General features: G+C 44.5%; 1 protein-coding gene across 1 annotated transcript in view; it reads right to left on the reverse strand.

Annotated features, from left to right (window-relative positions):
* The window catches only part of syne2b (spectrin repeat containing, nuclear envelope 2b), a 105,765-nt gene extending 87,670 nt beyond the window's left edge, over positions 1–18,095 (reverse strand). The window contains exons 1-28 of the mRNA XM_056393850.1: positions 13,386–18,095; positions 12,934–13,125; positions 11,764–11,957; positions 11,467–11,536; positions 11,154–11,254; positions 10,912–11,032; positions 10,454–10,753; positions 9,715–10,310; positions 9,220–9,375; positions 8,668–8,818; positions 8,210–8,368; positions 7,866–8,033; positions 7,672–7,773; positions 7,304–7,504; positions 6,825–7,032; positions 6,578–6,690; positions 6,231–6,433; positions 5,920–6,027; positions 5,127–5,406; positions 4,531–4,860; positions 4,105–4,434; positions 3,591–3,890; positions 2,985–3,212; positions 2,660–2,776; positions 2,029–2,355; positions 1,306–1,650; positions 834–1,012; positions 83–299 (exon numbers count right to left, since the gene is read on the reverse strand). Of these exons, the coding sequence (XP_056249825.1) occupies positions 83–299; positions 834–1,012; positions 1,306–1,650; positions 2,029–2,355; positions 2,660–2,776; positions 2,985–3,212; positions 3,591–3,890; positions 4,105–4,434; positions 4,531–4,860; positions 5,127–5,406; positions 5,920–6,027; positions 6,231–6,433; positions 6,578–6,690; positions 6,825–7,032; positions 7,304–7,504; positions 7,672–7,773; positions 7,866–8,033; positions 8,210–8,368; positions 8,668–8,818; positions 9,220–9,375; positions 9,715–10,310; positions 10,454–10,753; positions 10,912–11,032; positions 11,154–11,254; positions 11,467–11,536; positions 11,764–11,957; positions 12,934–13,125; positions 13,386–18,083 (10,494 nt within the window). The 5' untranslated portion in view covers positions 18,084–18,095. The remainder of the gene's footprint in view (positions 1–82; positions 300–833; positions 1,013–1,305; positions 1,651–2,028; positions 2,356–2,659; positions 2,777–2,984; positions 3,213–3,590; positions 3,891–4,104; positions 4,435–4,530; positions 4,861–5,126; positions 5,407–5,919; positions 6,028–6,230; positions 6,434–6,577; positions 6,691–6,824; positions 7,033–7,303; positions 7,505–7,671; positions 7,774–7,865; positions 8,034–8,209; positions 8,369–8,667; positions 8,819–9,219; positions 9,376–9,714; positions 10,311–10,453; positions 10,754–10,911; positions 11,033–11,153; positions 11,255–11,466; positions 11,537–11,763; positions 11,958–12,933; positions 13,126–13,385) is intronic.
* Positions 18,096–20,083: the final 1,988 nt, after the last annotated feature.

Raw genomic sequence — 20,083 nt, forward strand, 5'->3', positions numbered from 1 at the left:
TTAACTTAATCTTAATCACATTCTTTCAGCTTTATTAAAGTCGTACAAAAAAACAGCAGGAAAAGAAATATGAGGTCTTTACCTGTGTGCGGAGGTCTGAGAGGACAGGGGCCAGGGCTGTGCTCATGTCCAGCAGGGTCTGGGCCTGTTCCACTGCTTGCCTCCGCTCTCCCAGGCCCGGCCAGGGGAAGACACGTGGCAGGTTGGACGTCTGATTCTGGAGCTCAGCCAGACGGGCCTCAGCCTGGCCTCGCTTACGCTGACAGGACTCCAGGCGCTCCACAACACCCTTCAACTCTCTGATGGGTAACAGCATATGACAGATAACGTTAGAAATCAGACTCAAAGTAAATTCAGTATTAAGTCAACTGAAGTCATATTCACATAAGCCTTTCAGTCACATAATGGCTGCTGGTTAAGGTTGAGTTCTAAAAAACGGTTCCATCTTGTAAATCTCTAGTGGAATCTTTCTTGTCTCTTCTCTTTTTTTTATTCATGGGTAATGAAAAAAATATTGAGATAGTCATTAGCTAACAAACAAATGTGTAATCTACCAGGAATGTCAGTCTTTAATAATTCATAGATATTATCAATATTGTTTTCTTGATTTATTAGTTTAAAGAGTTAGTAAACCTTAATACTGTGAATCTGATAGAGGATTTCAAAGGATTTAGATTCAATAAGCAGATCTGATAAAAATGTTATTAAACACTGCCACTGGAAAGAAATTCAGTGTGTTGCTGTCTGTTACAGCCACAGAAGTCTGAGCCTGATAACAAACTTCAGACAGCTGATCTGTTTCCCCACAAACATCTGAAAAGAGCTTTCTGTACCTCTGATTCTCCTCAGTAGCCTGCAGGACCGTCCTCCACTGCTGCTCAATGTCTTCGACCATCTGCTGAACCTCAAGCTTCTTTTCTCCCTCCAAGTCTTTTTGCTCACAAAGTCTCTTTGCTCGACTCTTCAGTTCCATCACTTGAGCCTCACCATTGGACTTGGAGCTTAGGATGACCTAAAGACACAATCATAGTTTTTATTAGATTAAATTATATTTATTATAGATATAGATATTTACTGTTGAACAGTTGTCATTTGTCCACTGTCCTGAAATAAAAATGTCTTACAAATATAATCATCTTGTCATCTTTTCTTTTTCAAATGATACATTAATTAATTATATTATTTTGCTCTAAGCCAATAAAATAATGATATTTTACTTGATGTACTTCTCTACTGAAAATAATGACAAATGATGGATTTTAGATACACAGTATTTTGGAATAAAACCTGTATTTTATGTTTTACCTGTGCTGTGTTCAGCCTGTCTTCTATTTCAGCCTTGCTACCCTGAGTGCCTTCCCCTTTGGACTCAGCCTGCTCCTGCAGCTCTTTAACCCAGGTTTTAGTGCTCCTTGCTTGGTTACAGAAGGCCTCCATCTCCCTGGAGAGTGAGTATTGGACCTCAGCTTTCTTCAGAGTGGTCTCAGCAGTCTGCAGGACTGTCCTCCATTGCTCCTCTGAGTCTTTTACTGTCTGCTGAGCCTCTTGTCTCGTGTTCTCCTCCAGGTCCTCCTGGTCGGACAGACTCTTGCTTTGTCTCCTCAGGTCTGTCAACCTGGAGTCTCCCTCAGGCTTGGAGCTCAGGATCGTCTGAGAAGAAGTTACCAAGTGTGTTTACAACAAACAGAGAGGAGAAAATAAATTATGGCTGCTGCAGAGAATGTCAAGGGTGCAAAAAACAACGATCATGTTTTACAAAATAATCTGAACAGTCAAATCAATCCTGTTTTGAGTTGTGATAAAATATCAATATCAAATATTAAATATTAACATTGAAAAGACAAAAATCATCGAAAAAAAACATGCAAAAGTTAAGGAATTAAAACTTAAAACAAAAAAGCTAATTTTGAGAAAAGTAAGTTACTTAAGCGCAGACCAAAACAGCATGCTTGCTAGCTATATGTCACATATAACTTTTATATTAGCACAGATGTCCAAGTTTTTGCCTAATCTTGTATGGCAACTGACCTGTGCAACATTTATTATCTTTTCTGGATCTTTCTGACCGTCCACAGAGACAAGGCTCTGCTGCTTCTCTTCCAGCCAGGCTCTGGTGTTTCCTCTCAGGGCCTCATAGTCCTTCAGCTGGCCCTCCAGAGCACACTGCTTCTCAGCCTTATCCACAGCCTGCTTAGCATCCTGCAGGACTCTAGTCCATTGTTCCTCAGCATCTCTAACTTTTTGTTCAACCTCTTGCTTTTTGTGTTCCTCAAGATCCTGACCACACAAACTCTGGCCTTGTCTCCTCAGCTCCTGGAGCCTGGAGTCTCCTTCAGGCTTGGAGCTCATGATGTCCTGGAGATAAGATAAAGAAAGTCACATCTAAAAGGCAAGGCTTGGTTTAAAGCAATGAACATAATCTGTGAGATCCACAGCATAATTCTGGGGTTGGGACACATGCATGTTTCTTCCAGCAGACAGAGAGTCACTTTATCATTCATTTGTAGCTGTGATTGTATTATCTATTTTTTGGCCTCCACCAGCTCCTGAGAAAAATATCTGCTTCTGTAGCTGCTAAATGTTCCACTTTCTTCTCCATTATGGTGATGTCATTTCTCCCTGTAACATGAGCCACACTGCTCTTGGCCTCTCAGCTCACCTGTGCTGTGTGCAGTCTGTCCTCAGCTTTGGTTTGGCTGCCCAGTAAGCCCAGTCGCTGTTGAAGGTCTACAAGCCAGCGCCCAGTGTCCTGCTGACAGGTATCAAATTCCCTCAGCTGAAAAGAAAAAGACACGTACACTTAATGAGGTGGTTTAAAATGGCTCAGGGAGAGGGAGAACATGTTTTGCGCATGTTTATTTAGAGAATTCATCATACATTCCCACTGTGGGAGCATTGTAAGACTTGCAAAAATACATATATATGATTGTTATGATACCTACAGGGCCAAAAAAGGTCAAAAACTTTACATTGACTTCTCTCACCTCTAACTTTTTCCTCTCAGTCTCCTGAGCGATCTGTGCTTCTGCAGCAGCCTTGATCTGTTTAGCAGCCTGCAGGACCGTCCTCCACTGCTCCTCTGTCTCTCTGACAGTCTGTTGAACATACACTCTCCTGCCCTCGTCTGCATCTTTATGGTCACACAGACTCTGGCCTCGCCTCCTCAGGTTGTTCACCTTACAGTCACCATCAGGTCTGGAGCTCAAGATGGTCTACAGAAGACCACAATAATGCAAACACAATATTCATTAACTGCAATAGCTGATTAATTCAGACCTCAGAGCTTTAACAAAAGGAATAACAGGAAGACAGATGAAGAGTTAGGCTGTAAAACTGATATCAGAAAACATGTTGCTGGATAGAAAATGTTGTTTACAACCATTTTAGTACATCTCAGCTCGACCTTGTCAGAAATGGCTTATCTTTAATCAGTTTAAAACTAATCTTGTCAGACTCAGTGGCATTTCATGACATTATCAATCCCCAACATTTTTAAACTTTCAAACATCAGGGATGTATTAAATGGACACTTGTAATGAATTTAATGCCATATCTTTTTAAAGGCAACTCATCAAAAAGTTGAAACAAACCTCGATAGTGTGACATCTTTTCTCAGGTGGTGTGTGACTACCCAAAGACTGCAGCTTCTGTTGTCTGTCTCTGATCCAGGACTGAGTGTTTTTACTCTGAGTGTCAAAGTCATCTGAAAGACTTCTGAGCTCTGCCTGCCTGGCAGCCTGCAGGACTGTTCTCCACTGATGCTCTGTGTCTTCAACCAGCAGCTGAACCTCGGGTTTTCTGCTCTCCTCAAGCTGCTCAGACAGACTCTCGCCTTGTTGCTTCAGATCCAGCACCTTGGACTCACCCTCAGGTCTGGCAGTCAACACAGCCTGAAGGTGAACACACAGATATGGTGGTGAGGGAACTCCAACTACAAACTTGTCACTGGTCAACACTGCTTCATAGTTAGTCAATCAAACATGATGTAGGATATTTTCTCTATAAAGTCAGTAAAAATAAAATAAATACTGACACTAAATTATTTCTGATATTATGAACATTACAGCCTGATATTTTCAAGTCAAACCTGACTCGTTAACTCACCTGTGCAATCTGTAATCTTTCTTCAAACTGCATTTGACTATTCAGGGACAACAGCTTCTGCTTGTGCTCTTTGATCCAAGACTGAATGCTTTCACTTTGGGTTTTGAAAGCATCAAAGTCCCTCTCAGAGGCAGCTTCAGTCTCTGCCTTGTTGAGAACCTCCTCAGAAGCCTTCAAGACTCTGCTCCACTGCTCCTCTTTGTGTTTGACTGCGTCCTGAAGCTCTCGTCTCCTGCTCTCGTCCAAGGCCTGGTTGTCACACAGACTCTGACACTGTTGCTTCAGATCGTGGAGCTTCGAATCTCCCTCAGGCTTGGAGCTCAGAGTAGCCTGAAAAACAACAAATATCCCATTATCTGACCACTACAAGATGTTCTTGAAATTATAACCCACCACAAATTGATCCACACACAATCTTAAACTCACTTGTGCAATCTTTAGTGTTTCTTCAACTTGCATGTTACCACCAACAGACAGCAGGTTCTGTTCCTGCTCTCTGATCCAGGACTGGATATTTTCATTCTGGGTTTTGAAAGAGACCAGGTCTTGGTCTAACAAGGCTTGTGTTTCCAGCTTGTTCAGAGAGTCCTCAGCTGTTTGCAGGGCTGTCCTCCACTGCTCCTCCATTTCTCTGACCGACTCTTGGATTTCTTGTTTCCTGCTTTTGTTGAGGTCCTCCTGTTCACACAGACTCTGGCTTTGTCTTATCAGGTCGTTCATCTTAGAGTCTCCCTCAGGCTTGGAGCTCAGAATGGCCTGGTGACACAATGGGAAATTGGTACTTTTATATTCATGGTCCTAAGAGGATAAATCCTCAGGACTTTGGTGACCTTCTGACATTTTATCTTGTGCTTCCAACAGATCAAATGTTGTACTTGTGCAACACTTAGTTACATTACACTTAAGTTTATTCTAAACCTTATGATCAAATTCCTGTCAGCTTCAGCTCAGGGTAACATAATAGGCTAATGTGAATATTTGAGTCAATTATCTCAGATCAGACTTAAAGTCTTTCTACTGACCTGTGCTTTGCATTTCAACTCCTCCGTCTGTATGTCTCTGCCTGGGGAGGTGAGGGGTTGAAGAAGGTCACTGATCCAGGTCCTGGTGCTCCCAGCCTGGGTATTAAACCTGTCGCACTCCTCCTCCAGGGCACTCTGGGCCTCTGCCTGTTCCTGCAGCCTTGCCTCAAGGTTTTTGTAGCGCTGTATAAGGTTATCACTGTCTTTCAGGAGGCTTTCAGCTCTCACCCCTTGTCTGCGTATTGATGCTACCAGCTCACTGAGGGTCTCGGCTTTACCACTGTCACATTGAAAGAGAGACACAAAGTACACAAGACAATGCATCACAGAGCATGTGCTGAACCTGTATTGCACTGTGGATTAACAGTTCTAGACTTCAGGCATTATTTTTTTGCAGTTTAGCTCATCCTAAATATGTAGCCTACTAACACCAGTATCAGTACAGGTAATCAGTAGATATGTCTCATATTCTACAACCATTCATTACAATGGTGAAACAATTTTATGGTGCAATTTTGCCTTATTTGGTGGCAAACATGCATGTTTGTTTTTCCCTAAAACAAGGAGGATGTCGCTGCCTTTGTGTTAGTGATCAATGTACTGTATCATTCTCAAAGATGAACAGTACTCCCAGTTAAAACGGCAGCAAAATGTTTCATCACACTTTCATTTCTCTTGTGAAGAAGTATGTGTGTTATGTGCACTTTTGTATTAATACCATATGTATCCTCAGTACAATAAATTATTTTGTTTTTATTGCATGTAAGCTGGAATGTTTCAAGTTGAAAATCACCTCTCATCCTGAAGGTCTTTGAGAAGGAGTTTGACTTTGTCTGACACCACAGACTGTTTCTCTTTGCTCTGCAGCCACTCACGGAAGCCATCATGCTGCTTTTGTAGACTAGAGAACACAAGAAAAACACACACAAACAAGTCAAGGAACGCGTTAACTTACACTTACAATGTCACTGATCACAAAGTCCAGATAATATTGTGTTCATTCATGATAAAATGCTGACAACTTTTAAAAGACTGTTTGTAGGAATGGTGATTCATTTGTATTAATGTGAACTGGTGCTGTTGAGGAACCAAGACAGCATTTACCTGTTCAAGTCACTGAGGAGGGACTCCATTTGTTTCTGCCTGTTGTGGCAATGAGTTCTGAACGTGCCCACCTCCTCCTGCTGCTCCTTCAGCCAGGCGGTGAACTCGGAGAGCTGCTGGGGAGGGATCTGCTGGCTGCCTCTCTCCAGCTGAACCTTCAGCTGGTCCAGACGTCTCTCTCCATCCTTGGATTTTAAGAAACTCTGATGCACACAAGAGAAATGGTGAGGACCCATCCATCTTGAAAAGTTTTATCTATTTATCAGACCTAGATCACATAGGTTCATATGACTAGGGTCATACATGCCTCTCTCTCCAATCATCCATCTACTCCTCCATCCACTTACAGTGAGCCTTTGCAGAGATGATTCCACATCTGTTCTGCTCTCAGGGTTCTCAAAGAACTCATTGACAGATAGCTGCAAGTCCTGGAACCATGCCTCAAATGACTGCCTTTCATCTGAGGAAAAATTGGAAACTATTACCATAACGAAGAATGAAAGAACAAGATATCACCCTGTATATCACCACCTCACTCAATGATAATTCTGGTCACTTTCAAAAATACACACTGCTGAAACAGGAAATACAAACTTTTGACCACTTCGAGCAGGCCCTGATCCCTCTCCTCTCTCTTCAGGTGAATCATGTCTTTGGTGCGGGAGATGGCCTCTCTCAGCCTGCTGCAGTCTACAGAGAGCGCCTCCAGCACCTGAGGACTGGCCACACTGGAAACCAAACCCACCTCCTTCAACACGGACTCAGCCTGTTCCTCCTGAGTCTCAAGATCATCACACAGATCCTGGTGGGGAGAGATGAAATAGTAAAAATAGAGGTTATTGATTAACTCACTAATGTGGGACTGATATAAGGTTGAATTGAATAAGCTGAAAACCCATTAAAAATTATTCATATTTCCTTTTATGAATGAGATCCTGTACTTTAGGTCTGTATATTTTACTGCTCACAGTGTATACTATTACAGTATATATATATTGTATATATATATCCTAATTTTGTTCATTCTTATATTGCTAAACTGTACTTTGTTCTGCAATAAAGCAGCTGTATACCTGTATCTGGGCTTCAACCTCTGGTCCTGAAGCATCAACTTTACTGAGAGAACACTGGATGCTCTCTACAGCTGACTGGCACTCCTCTATCTTCTCAGCTAGGTGTTTCTTCACAGCAATCAGCTCCTCAAAGACGTCTGTGCAGTCGGTAAACAGCTCCTTCACCTGCTCCATCCTCCTCCTCATCTGGGTTTCCATCACCTGGAAGACGCGGTGAGGAGAGGAGAGGAACAGAGCAGAGGAGAATAGAGTAAATCATCATTGTTGCTAAGGAGTGATGAGTTTTCTCAACGACAGCAGCACTTATTAAAACACTGTCAAGAGGACACAAACACTGTAAAAGAAGATCTATTAATTTCTCCACTCACCTGTAGCTCTAGTGGTGCCTCCTGACTCTGCAGCATTTCCTGGATCTCGACAGACTTCTTGTGGAAATGCTCAATGTTCTCCTCATTAGCATGGATCTCATCCTACAGGGTGAAGTGTAAAATGGTTGAAGTTGTCCTTAAAATGAAAACCTGCCTGTTAAGTATTGTGAATTTCACTTCCACAGAAATCTTACCCTCATGGCGAGTACTTGTTGCTCGTTGTTGAATGGGTGGCTCTCTGCAAACAGCACAAGTTTGGCTCCTGCCCAGCTGTCCACCTCTCCTCCTAGCATCAGCTGCTTCTCCCACAACTCCAGTCCCACCTTAAGGTTGTCCATGTATGCGTCTGTCTTCTCAGTCACCTGAAAGAGAACCAACAAACAACAGCATTCAGTCAAGTTCGGCTGATCTGTCTCCTTGAATCCACTCAGCATACAGGTCTAGTACAATTCTTGTATTTGTTGGTAAATATGATAAATATAGTATCCATATGTTCCTATCTAATGTCTATGGGAAATACAAATGCATAGATGCTTACATCCAGCCAGTTGTCCATCAGAGTGTCAGCCTCTGCTTCAAACGGAGACTCACTGCAGTCTGGGAACTTCTTCAGTTGGGACTGCAGCTGTCTGCAAACACCTCTCATCTCTTCCATACACTCCCCAAGACCACTCAGCTCCTCCTTAATATCACAGACCTGGATAAATGTACACATGTTAACATGGAGTACACCTGACCACACAGTGAGAACAACAGTCTTCTTTTAGAATGTGTCTGCCATCTACTGGTTCTTTGCACTTACTGTGTATATGCACCAAAATTCAAGCTGTGTTAAATATTTGGGTTACACTTTGTAAAATTCACTTCATTAACAGAATGTTTATTTTGTCTACCCAAACACTGCTATTACATGTAAATTTAAGCCACAGCACATGACTCTTTTTCAGCAAATTAATGGGTCACAGCAGAAAAAAGTAAACTTTTTTGTGAATTCACCTTGGTTATACTTCTCTGCAGGTTGTCTTTGCCCATGTAGGAAGCCTGGTCACTGATCGTCTGCTCTGCTTTCTGCATGGAGTTGCTCAGGTGACTGCGGCAGCTCTGAAACTTCTTCAGATTCTCCAACAGGATGCTGCACTGCTTTTTCCTGCAAGAGGGAGAAAATGACAAAAAGAATTAAGAGTGATGTATTGCCTTCTGTTGGCCACACACATGCTGCTATTTGCCAAAAGCCCCTTTGAGCAGCTGTTAACATACAGCTTAGCATCTTAACAGAATTGTTAGAAAAGCTTTACATGAATATCCAACAAGCTTATATCACAATTTTAATTAAAGACACACCTCTCTATTAGAAGCGACAATCACTAGTTGATGAGGTCTGTGTGTTAGATAGCTAAACATATCATCTGTTCAGGTTCACAGATGTAGTGTAAATGCAGCTCTGTTTCAGGTAACGCATGTTAGCAAAGTGGCCAGGAGCCAGTTGTTCCTAAAGGCTTTATTTATTGAGATTACTTGATGTGAGCATGCTCCTCCCACTAAACACACCTGTCAGAAAAACCTTTCTGAATCTCATTCCACTGAGTCTCCAACTCCTGCAGGAGGCTTTCCCCTCCTCCCTGTTTCTCTTGAAGTTCAGAGATGCTCTGGAGCTCTGCATGCTGGGTTTGCACCTGGTCCTCCAAATCTGACAAAGCACGGAGCCTGGAAAATAGGAGTTTATTATTTAGACATTTTATCAGGAAATCTGGCTTTTAATTCTACAAATAAATCTATTAAGATACTTATTAGGTTTATATTCTAATAAGTACTGTGTATTTACATGTAGTATACTAACTCTGGTTAACACTGCAGCCTCTCACACAGACACTTGAGAGAAAAGGATCTCATTAAAAACACAAACAGCAAAGTAAAAGAGCACACACATTCAAATTACATGTTAAATAAAACATAAACCCTGAAAAACACGTAAGTATCACAATTACAACCATCAGAAAGATAGCTTAAGTATTGTTGCATCAGCATAAATCACATAACACACACCTGTGTTGCACAGCAGGAATGGTTGGCTCCTTAAGGCCTTGCATTTCAATCGTATCCTGCAGCTTCCTCAGCTCCACCATCAGCGTCCTCTTCCTCAGGCCCAGAGATTTACTCTGGGTCTCCTTCTTGAGGTCTTGCTGCTGGCTGGCCAACCCACTATCAGCCTCCTCCAGTCTTCTCAACAGGGCAGTTACCATATCCAGGCAGGAGGCTGGGACACCTTCCCTTGTGACTGTCAGTCTGGCTCCCTGCAGGAGCAGATCCAGCTGAGGTGCCTTTTCTTTCAGACTGTCGATGCTCTGCCTGATCAGAGCCAGCTTGGAGCGACAGTCCTGCAGTACCGTTGCATCACTGCAGGGGGCACCTTGGACACCGGAGATGTCTTCATCCACAGTCCGCAGTGACATAAGAAACCGGTCGAGGGCACGGGCGGCTGCTTCACTCTTGCGGACCTGCTGTCGGAGCTGATCTAGGCTGGTTCTGTGAGTCTCGACCTCACGGGTCAGAGGGAAGCAGTCTCTGGGGTCCAGATCACTGGATTCAGGGTCCAGACGGGACAGCTGGTTCAGCTCACTCTGAATGTTTTCATCTAGTTCCTATTGCAAAGGGAGACAATGTGCACAGTTTATTTCCAAAGCTGATTGAAAAGTTAAACTGTTCCCTGCATATACTTGTAGTAAATCTGACAAAATGACAAAATAAAAAAACAAATGAAAGATATGTGTGACTGATAGAACACCTTAATATCTTTCAGGATGTTGGTACTGGCCAGTGTGAAGGCAGTGATGTCTTTGGGTTGTCTCAGGTAACGGTCCAGACGGTCGGTGAAGTCCACCATGTGGTTCTCAGTGGAGTCAATCTGTCTGAGGGCAGCACCCAGCGAGCTGCCTCTCCTCTGAAGGTTAAACTGTTGGCTGCGCCACTGCTCCTGCAGCTCCGACTTCTCCTGCTCCAGACCAGTGTTTCCACTCAGCTGGGAATACTGGGAGCACATGACTCCATACTCAGACCACAGAGACTCAGTCTCCTGCCTCAAGAACTACGGAAAGAAAAGTTCAACTCAAGATTGTTGGCATGTCATAGGGATTTGTTTGCTTAGTAAATACAGTACAAAAACAAATGTAATCTCCAAACACTGAAACAATCTCTCAGTCTTTAGTTCTATCAGTTTCTGACACACACAGACTTATATTGTACCTGTATTTCCTGCAACCGTGTATGTAGGCCTTTAAGAGAGACGGAGTCTGAGGGGATATCCTTGATGCTCTGTTCATTTTTAGAAAGTTGGGCTTGCAGAGTCCTCTTACAATTCTCAAATCTGGAGATTTTACAAATTAAAAGACAACAAGATAAAGACTGATTATCCGAATTCTTTTCATTAATAAAAATCTATGCTGTGTTAGTTTATGAAACACGGGACTGTGGTAAATTCAATTTACTTGTCTAAAGCCTCCTTTTTGGTGACTTCTTCCTCCACAGACGCTTGCTTTTCAACCTCCCTCCTCTCCACGCTCACTGTCTTCACTGTCACCGGGGACACCTGAAAAAGAGTAACAGCGCCTTATCTGTGAATTCAAACCTCTGTAACTGCTCCGTGACTGCCTGTAAAAGATGGTGATCAACTTCCAGGTTTAAATGTATAAAACAAGAAAACGTCAAACAGTTTTTTAGCATGGTGTAAAAAAGGTTTTAGAGGAGCTCTAACTAAGTTGAATTTAGAGAGTACATGGTCTCAGTGGACGTGACTCATACCTCAGTTGAGACTTGAGGTTTGTCACACTCCTTTTCTGTGGTCAGATCCTCACTGAAGGCAACAGGAATCCTGTGAAGAAGAAACAAGGATCATTTTCAGTATTTTGTCTTGCTAAACAGGACAAAATCAGTCTGTAGACAGTGGAAGTTAAACTTTTGACATGAAATTTCAAGGACTTTGGGTCTGAGAAATCATCTAATATGACAGGCTGCATCCCTAAATGTCTTCCTTTAAAAGAAAAAAATCGACCATCATCTCTGATGTTTAGAATACTGTATTTCACTCTAATATCCCACCTAGAATCAGGGAGCATTGTGTCTTGGTCTCCACTGAACTGGTGCTGGATGGCAGCCAGCCTTTTCTCACACTCCCTCAGCTGAGTCTGGGCCAGGCGGTGGGCATCCTCTGGGCTCAGGGTGTCACACAGCTCTTTCAAGGCCTCGAGGTGCTGCCCTGCCTGGGCAAAGCTGCCATCCACTGAGAAGCAAGCCTGGTTAATGTTGACAGAGCAGAAACAATAAGCGTACAGGCATGGTGATTACTGCAATTGCAGGCAGGGGATTAATACTACCAACTCAATCCTAGTTTAACTCAGAACCTTGCTTGGCTTTTTTGTTGTTTTTTTCAGATTCATAGAAATATGCATGAACTCAAAACATAATTTATTAACATCATTTTCAACAAAACATTTTTTAAATTTGTATATTTTTGATTAACATAGCCATATTGCAATGCACAAGTAAACCCCAGATGGCAGCAGCTAACAGATGAACTACACAAAAATAAAAGAATGCAGTTTTTATCTTTTACTGAAATGTTTTGTCTTCTATACAGTGTACTTTACACTGTATAATGGCTAATAATTTAATCTAAATTATTTTTTCTGCATATGTGTATGTTATTGTAACCACAGCCCAATAAAAACAGCACTCTCTTACAGAGAAACCAAAACAGTTACCAAATCTTATTATTGTCAGTCTCCCTGGAGGCATACAAAGAAGACAGAGGAAAAAAGGTTAGACAAGCAGAGCTGATAAGCTGGCAGAATACCCATCCACTGAAGCACACCTGCCAAGAGCTTAGTTCTAGTAATTGAGCTACCTGAACTTGTTTTTCTAATCGGGAGCTTAAGTGCATCTCACACTGCAGGGCAGCTGTGTTAAAGTCTGTCCTTGTTACTTCGAACTGCAATTGTTGCAAAAAGCCTGAGATCTCAGCTCTCACAGCCTGGGAAATAGAATAAAATGAATTTTTAAAAAACGACATGTTAGAACAAAGTATTAAATGGTTTATAATATGAATGCTTTATATGTAAGCAAATGAACAATCTGCTGACAAATGCAGAAAATGTTACAATGGTCTTAGTACATTTATAGTTTAAAAACATGTGCAAGCAGTTATCACATTTGTTCCCTCAAAGAACACAATAAAGCCTCATTAAAACTAACAAATGTGAAAGTCTATTTATGGCAATTAAAAATCCCACACATTAAAACAACTCCCACAGTGAGTTTGTGTCTTACCTCCCACTGTGTCCTGACAGACTGGGTGAAGAACTCCATGTCTCTGAGCTCTGAGGGGGTACAAAAGGCTTCCATGCCCTTGGCTGCTCTCAGGAACTCCTCCAGCAACTCTGGATCCAGAGTCTTTAGAGTCTCCTGAGGGGAAGTGATATATTAAAGTTGCAGACTGGCTCCTCGCAATTCCTCATTTTGGCATGTCTTGTGTGAAATAATTCCCCAGCATCAAGTTTTTATCTATCCTAATACAAAACAACATGTTTAAACTGTAATATCAATTGGCAGTAGCATGTATTAAAACAGACCTGTAACTGAATTTAAAAGATTGTGGATTAAAACCTACTCATTACCGTCACTAATGACATAAATCAGATGAGAATATCAGTAATTAAGTTTACCTCTTTCACTGATACTTGCTCGGGTGATATACGTTTGTCTTTGAAGACATTGATGGCTTCCAGGATGTGTTCCTGCAGGCAGTGCTTGGCCTCCTCAAAGCCGTTCCTGGCCAAAGCCTGGGCCTTGGCGTAAGCCTCTGTGTAGGCCTGGGGAGGCGCCTGAGCCAGGGCTGGAGGGTTGATGCAGAGATCTGGTGACTCGGCCTGGGACTGAGGCAGCACGTTGACCTGAGAGAGGAGAATGATTTGGGGATGTTGTGTTTTGGGTTGTGGAGGAGACTGGGTTTGAGGTCCCAATTGTGGAAGTGGTTGGATCTGAAGTCTGGCCTGTTGGGGTGATTGAGCCTTGGAATGTGTTGTAATTTGGGCCTTGGGTAACGGTGGTGACTGAGCCTGAAGTTGGGGTTGTGGTGGCAATTGTACCTGAGGTTTGGGTTGTGTCGGAGATTGGGACCTGGGTTCGGTTGGTGACTGAACCTTGGTTTGAATTGGTGATTGAGCCTCAGGTTGTGGTGCTGGCTGGGTCTGTGGCTTTGGTTGTGGGGGTGGTCCAGCCTTTGGTTGGGTTGGTGACTGAACCTTTGTTTGAGTTGATGATTGAGCCTCAGGTTGTGGTACTGGTTGGGCCTGTGGCTTGGGTTGTGGAGGTGATCCAGTCTTCGGTTGGGTTGGTGACTGAACTTTGGTTTGAGTTGATGATTGAGCCTCAGGTTGTGGTGCTGGTTGGGCCTGCAGCTTCAGTTTTGGAGGTGATCCAGCCTTAGGTTTGATTAGTGACTGAGCAACTGGTTGTGGTGGCAACTGAGGCTCAGCTGCAGGTTGTGGCAGTGATCCAGTCTTGGGTTGTATTGGTGACTGAACCTTGGTTTGAGCTGGTGATTGAACCTCTGGTTGTGGTGGTAATTGGGCCTGAGGTTTGGGTTTTGAAGGTGATTCACATTTTGGTTGAACAGCTGACTGAATTTCTGGCTGTGGTTGGATCTGTGCCTGATGCTTGGGATGTGGAGGGGGTTCCTGGAACTGAAGCTGAGGCTGCTGAGTCTTTGCTTGTCCCGAGAGCTGTGTCTGAATGTGTGTTTGGGCCTGCAACTGAGTTTGTAGCTGGGGCTGTGAAGGAACCGGAGGATGGGTTTGATGTGGTGGTTGTGACTGAAGAGGTTTTTGAGTTTGTATCTGAGGCTGAGGATGATGATGGGTTTGGGGCTGATGTGGGACCTGTGGATATTGCTGAGACTGAGGATGTGGATATGGCTGGGGCTGGAGTTGCGGGGGTGCTTGAACAGAAGTCTGCTGCTGCACTTGGCCTTGTTGTGTCTGGATATGAACATTATAAGCTCTCATCTGAGGCTGCTGTTGCATGGGACTCTGGGGCCTCATCTGGGGTTGTGTTTGACCCCAGGGTTGGGTTTGTGTTTGTGGCTGCATTTGAGGATGAGTATATGATGGTCCCATGTGAGAATACCCAGGTGCCCCTATGTTAGGTCCTTGCTGGGGCCCAGTTTGGGCCCACTGTGGTAGAGCCTGAAATGTTGGAGGGGCCTGAGACTGTGAAGCCTGATCTGTTTGTTGATGATATGGCTGAGGAATGGGATGTCTCTGATGGGGATAGAATTGATTTTGTCGCTCTTGTTTGGGTGTCCACTGCTGAGATGGAGACTGAACCTGGGAGTAACCCTGAAGATAAAGCTGGGGTTGTGCTGTAGCTTGTGGATGCTGGAAAGACATTGGGGATGAGGTTCTGACTTCAGTCCAAGCCTGTAACTGGCCCTGGGAGGGATGGCCAGGGTGGTGGACCAGTGCCTGAGCATGTGTATGTGAATACTGAGTAGTAGGCGGAGAATGACCCTGAGCCAGGACTACAGATTGAGCTTGTGTATGATGTAGAGTCAAAGGTTGGGCCTGACTTGTCCAGGTCATTTGCTGAACATGGGTTTGAGCCTGGACCATGGGTTGAGTATGGGTTTGAGGATGGGCCTTTGGCTGAGGATGAGTTGGGACCTGGGCCATTGACTGGCCATGGGTTTTAGGATGAGCCTTTGGCTGAGGATGGGTTTTAACTGGGGCCATTGACTGGCCATGGCTTTGGGCCTGGACCAGCTGGGTATGGGTTTGAACCTGGGCCACTGACTGGACGTGGGTTTGAGGATAGACCATGGGCTGGGTATGGGATTGAACCTGGGCCACTGACTGGACGTGGGTTTGAGGATGGACCATGGGCTGGGTATGAGTTTGAACCTGGGCCATTGACTGGACATGGGTTTGAGCCTGGACCATGGGCTGTGTATGAGTTTGAACCTGGGCCATTGATTGAACATGGGTTTGAGGATGGGTCTTTGGCTGAGGATGGGTATGGACTTGGACCATGGGCTGGGTATGGGTTTGAACCTGGGCCATTGACTGGACATGGGTTTGAGCCTGGACCATGGGCTGGGTATGACTTTGAACCTGGGCCATTGATTGGACATGGGTTTGAGGATGCACCATGGGCTGGGTATGACTTTGAACCTGGGCCATTGACTGGACGTGGGTTTGAGGATGGGCCTTTGGCTGAGGATGGGTTTGGACTTTGACCATGGTCTGGGTATGGGTTTGAACCTGGGCCATTGACTGGACATGGGTTTCAGCCTGGACCATGGGCTGAGTATGAGTTTGAACCTGGGCCATTGATTGGACGTGGGTTTGAGCCTGGGCCTTTGGCTGAGAATGGGTTTGGACTTGGACCACAGGCTGGGTATGGGTTTGAACCTGGGCCGTTGACTGAGCATGGGTTTGAGGATGGGCCTTTGGCTGAGGATGGGTTTGAGCCTGGGCAATTGACTGAGCATGGGTTTGAGGATGTGCCTTTGGCTGAGGATGCGTTTGAGCCTGGGCCATTGACTGAGCATGGGTTTGAGCCTGGGCTTTTGGCTGAGGATGGGTTTGAGCCAGGGCCATTGACTGAGCATGGGTTTGAGGATGGGCTTTTGGCTGAGGATGGGTTTGAGCCAGGGCCATTGACTGAGCATGGGTTTGAGGATCAGCGATTGCTTGAACATGGGTTTGAGGCTGAGTCTGTATAGGGGGCTTAGGGGAGGGGGGTCTGACAGGGGCCCATGACTGTGGATGACTACGAAGTTGAATGTGGGATGGAATGGGAGGCTGAATTTGGCCCGGTAGTGGAGCCTGCATTGGGGAAGAAGGCCTGACTTGAGCCCATGTCTGCACCTGAGCTAAAGCTGGACCATGGCCTAGACCCTGCAGCTGACCCTGTGGGTGCATACCTGGCTGAGGATCAGCTGGGACACATGTTTGGGACTGAGCCTGACCCTGAGACTGTAGCTGTGGTTGTGTCTGTGGCTGGGTCAGTAACTGTGTCTTGACAGGGCCATGGGGCTGTGGGAGGACTTGTGTCTGTGACTGACCTTGGCTCACTCTGGTTTGTGACATGGTCTTCACTGCTTGCTGGCTGTCTGTGGTAATGTGGGACACAATTGTTGACTGTACTTGGGACTGAGATGTAGACTGAACCATAGTTTGGAGTTGTGCCTTAGATTGTGGGTGAGGCTGAGCCACAGTTACAGTCTGGGATTTAGCTTTGGTGTCTGAATCTGGTTGTGCTTGTCTTATAATATGTAGTGGTTGTTGTGGTTGTTTTTGTGGCAGCAACTGTTCTTGTTGCTTGTGCTGTTTTTCCAGTTGCAGATGCTGCTCTTTTTGTAATTGCTGCTGATCTTGAAGTTGTTCTTGCTGTTGCTGATCTAGATTTTGAGGTTGTTGTGTTTGTTTTTGTGGCTCTTTTTTCTGTTGTTTTGGCTGCTTAGTGGTCTTGGCATTTGCCTCAGGCTGAGGCCTGGGAGTTCCTGTATGCTGAGGAACAACCTGAACTGATGCCATTTCCCTGTCTGACTTTGGAGTCTGTGTAGTCTGTACTAGGTCCTGAGCAGAATCCTGTTCTGAAGCTGAAGCAGGAGTTTTATGCTCTGCTGAAACTGGTTTCTGAAGCCAGGGCCGGTTCTTCATGGCCCGAGCCTTTTTGCTTTGAAGCTCACTTGAGCTTAAAGATGGCTTCTTTACAGCTGGCTGCTGACGCGAAGTCTGCTCGTGGGACTCCTGTATCTGTTTGACTTGTGTTTCAAGCTGTGTATGAGTTACCACCTGCTGATGAACTTGATACTGATGTACTTCTATCTGCTGCTGCTCCACCTGTTGCTCCACCTGTTTCTGCTGCCGTTGTTGTGGCTGTGTTTGCATCAGCTTCTGCTGTTGCACTTCTTGTAGTTGCTGGTGCTTGAGTTCTTGCCGTTGTAGCTCTTTTTCCTTTTGTATGTTAAGTTGTTCTTGTTGCATCAGCTGTTGCTGCTGTATCCACCCTTGCTCCTGAATCTGCGGTTGTTTTTGTGCATCAGTCTCTGACAAGGCCTGAGTTTGGACTTCTGGTAGTGACTTGGTCTGCATCACAGCTTGCGCATAGGTATATGGCATTGGAGGAGAGGTCATCTTTTCCTCTCTGTATTCCTGCACCACTATCGTTGGAATAAAGGTTTCATGATACTGATGAGAAACTAACTTTGTGTCTGGCTGCTGCTGCATTGGCTGGCTGGTGTCTGACTGTCTCAGATGTTGCAGCCTTTGTTTAGCCTGGATAAGGATTTTAGATGGAGGAGAACCTTCTGGGGGGCTTCTGCTTCTGTCTCGTCTGGCTCCCAAGCTGCTCAACATACCAACAGCTTCCTGGAATTGAAATCACATATATTAGAAAAACTGGCATTGTAATTACATTATTAAAAGTATCTGTCATGCTTCTCTTGCTATACTATTCTCATATAGAACATGCAAAATATAATGACTTGTGCAGTCTACTTGCCTGTGACTGAGCAACAGCCGCTCGCACTCGGTCCTGTATGGCGGAGGCATGAAGGTACTGGATAGGAGAGCTCTTCTGATTCGTCATTACCACCACCTGCAGGTCCTGCTCCTCTGTCACCAGCTGACCCTCCAGCTGTAGACCACGGGAAATCAGGACCTGCGGGAATAAATGGTGTTGAATAACCACCAGTGTTTCTTCAAATATGCATAATGCTTTATGAAAGGACATAAAACAGAACAACCTTTCTTCTCTGTGGGTTGTCTTACCCTGGCTCGTGGGTCCTGGCCCCGCTGTTGCTTTTGTCGTTCTGCGGCCCTCAGCAGCTGGTAGAGCTCCCTGGCCTCCGTCTCCCAATGCAGGAGTTCAGCCAAGCGACTGTCCAGACCCGACACACTGTGCTGCAGCTCCGCACAGACCTGTTCTGCCTCGAACAGGGTCTGTATCACCTGGTGATGTTAAGGAATTGGATAGTAATGGATGAATAAATTACAGTACACTATACATGCACAAATTTTAGCTGCCAGGTGGTACTTAGTTACAAAATGAGATGAACAGATGAACAAAACATAAAGACTTGTAAAACATAACAAAATCTGTCATACTTCAGGCATAGCAAGCTTCAGTTTCTGTAACTGATCTGCTGGGCATTCTGAAGAGGGAGCCAGAGCTTCCATATCCACCTCTTTCAGCTTCCTCAATATGAGCTGAAGGGAAGAAAGCAAGAGTGAGTAATTCAGTGCCATAATCATAACAGTGTATAAAATGAACGGCTAACAACTCCATTGGTCTTACCTGTATTCTTTTTCTGTAGGTGCGCAAAGGACCTGCCATTGCCTCCAGAGGCTCTTTGAGAATCAGAGTGGCTTCTCTGATCAGAGCTTGGGGGTCCTGGGGTCTGGCCTGGATGTCGGCACTGGGCTCAGGCACGTTGTCCTGAAAAATGCACAAGATGTTACATAACACAAAGAGAAAAAACTTGATAATGTGAAAGACAAAAGCTCTTGCTTTCACAACAAAAGCCAATCAGACAAGCTTAGGCTGTTAAATTTATTTTTAATCATTAGTCATTAATTCTGGTATTTTAATGACACTTGTTTCTTGTTTGTTAACCCATTTATACCGGATGCTGCGCAGCGCAACATTGCCCCTCCTGCCGGTTTACTGCGTAGCGCAGCATTGAGTCTCCTGCCGGCTGCTGCGTAGCGCAGCATTGTTGATTCCTCGTCATTTTCATGACGCATGCAGCATATAAATATGTAAAATATGTATAAATATATCATGAAAATGACGAGGAATCAACAATGCTGCGCTAAGCAGCAACTGGCAGGAGAGTCAATGCTGCGCTACGCAGCATTGACCGGCGGGAGGGGCAATGTTGCACTGCGCAGCATCTGGTATGAATGGGTTAATACCACAGTGGATATGATACAATAGTCTGATAGAATAATTTCACAGGCGGTATTTATAACACCTGTCCGCAACTCGAGATATCAATGAAGCCGCATGATAATGCACTATTGTTAAAGACTATAATGCCTAACATTCATAATAACCTCCATACAAAAAGTAAAGGCGGAGTACCACTTTCAAACTTGAACCCACTCCTTAGTATTAGAGTGTGGGAATAATTATGACAATTACGCCTTAAATTCCAAAGCCATGAGACATTATATAACCTGAATCCCTGCTGTCACCAGTCACTTAGCAAGAAATACTGAAAAAACTAGGGCAACACATTATGACAACAAAGCCACTCATCCTGGTTAAGAAACAGCCCTTCAAAATGTTAGTTATGTAAAGCAATATGGCACGTGCCTTATCAAATATATCATCTGCAGCCTGAGCTGCAGTG

The sequence above is a fragment of the Seriola aureovittata genome, chromosome 13, assembly GCF_021018895.1.
Source record: "Seriola aureovittata isolate HTS-2021-v1 ecotype China chromosome 13, ASM2101889v1, whole genome shotgun sequence".
Lineage (NCBI taxonomy): Eukaryota > Metazoa > Chordata > Actinopteri > Carangiformes > Carangidae > Seriola > Seriola aureovittata.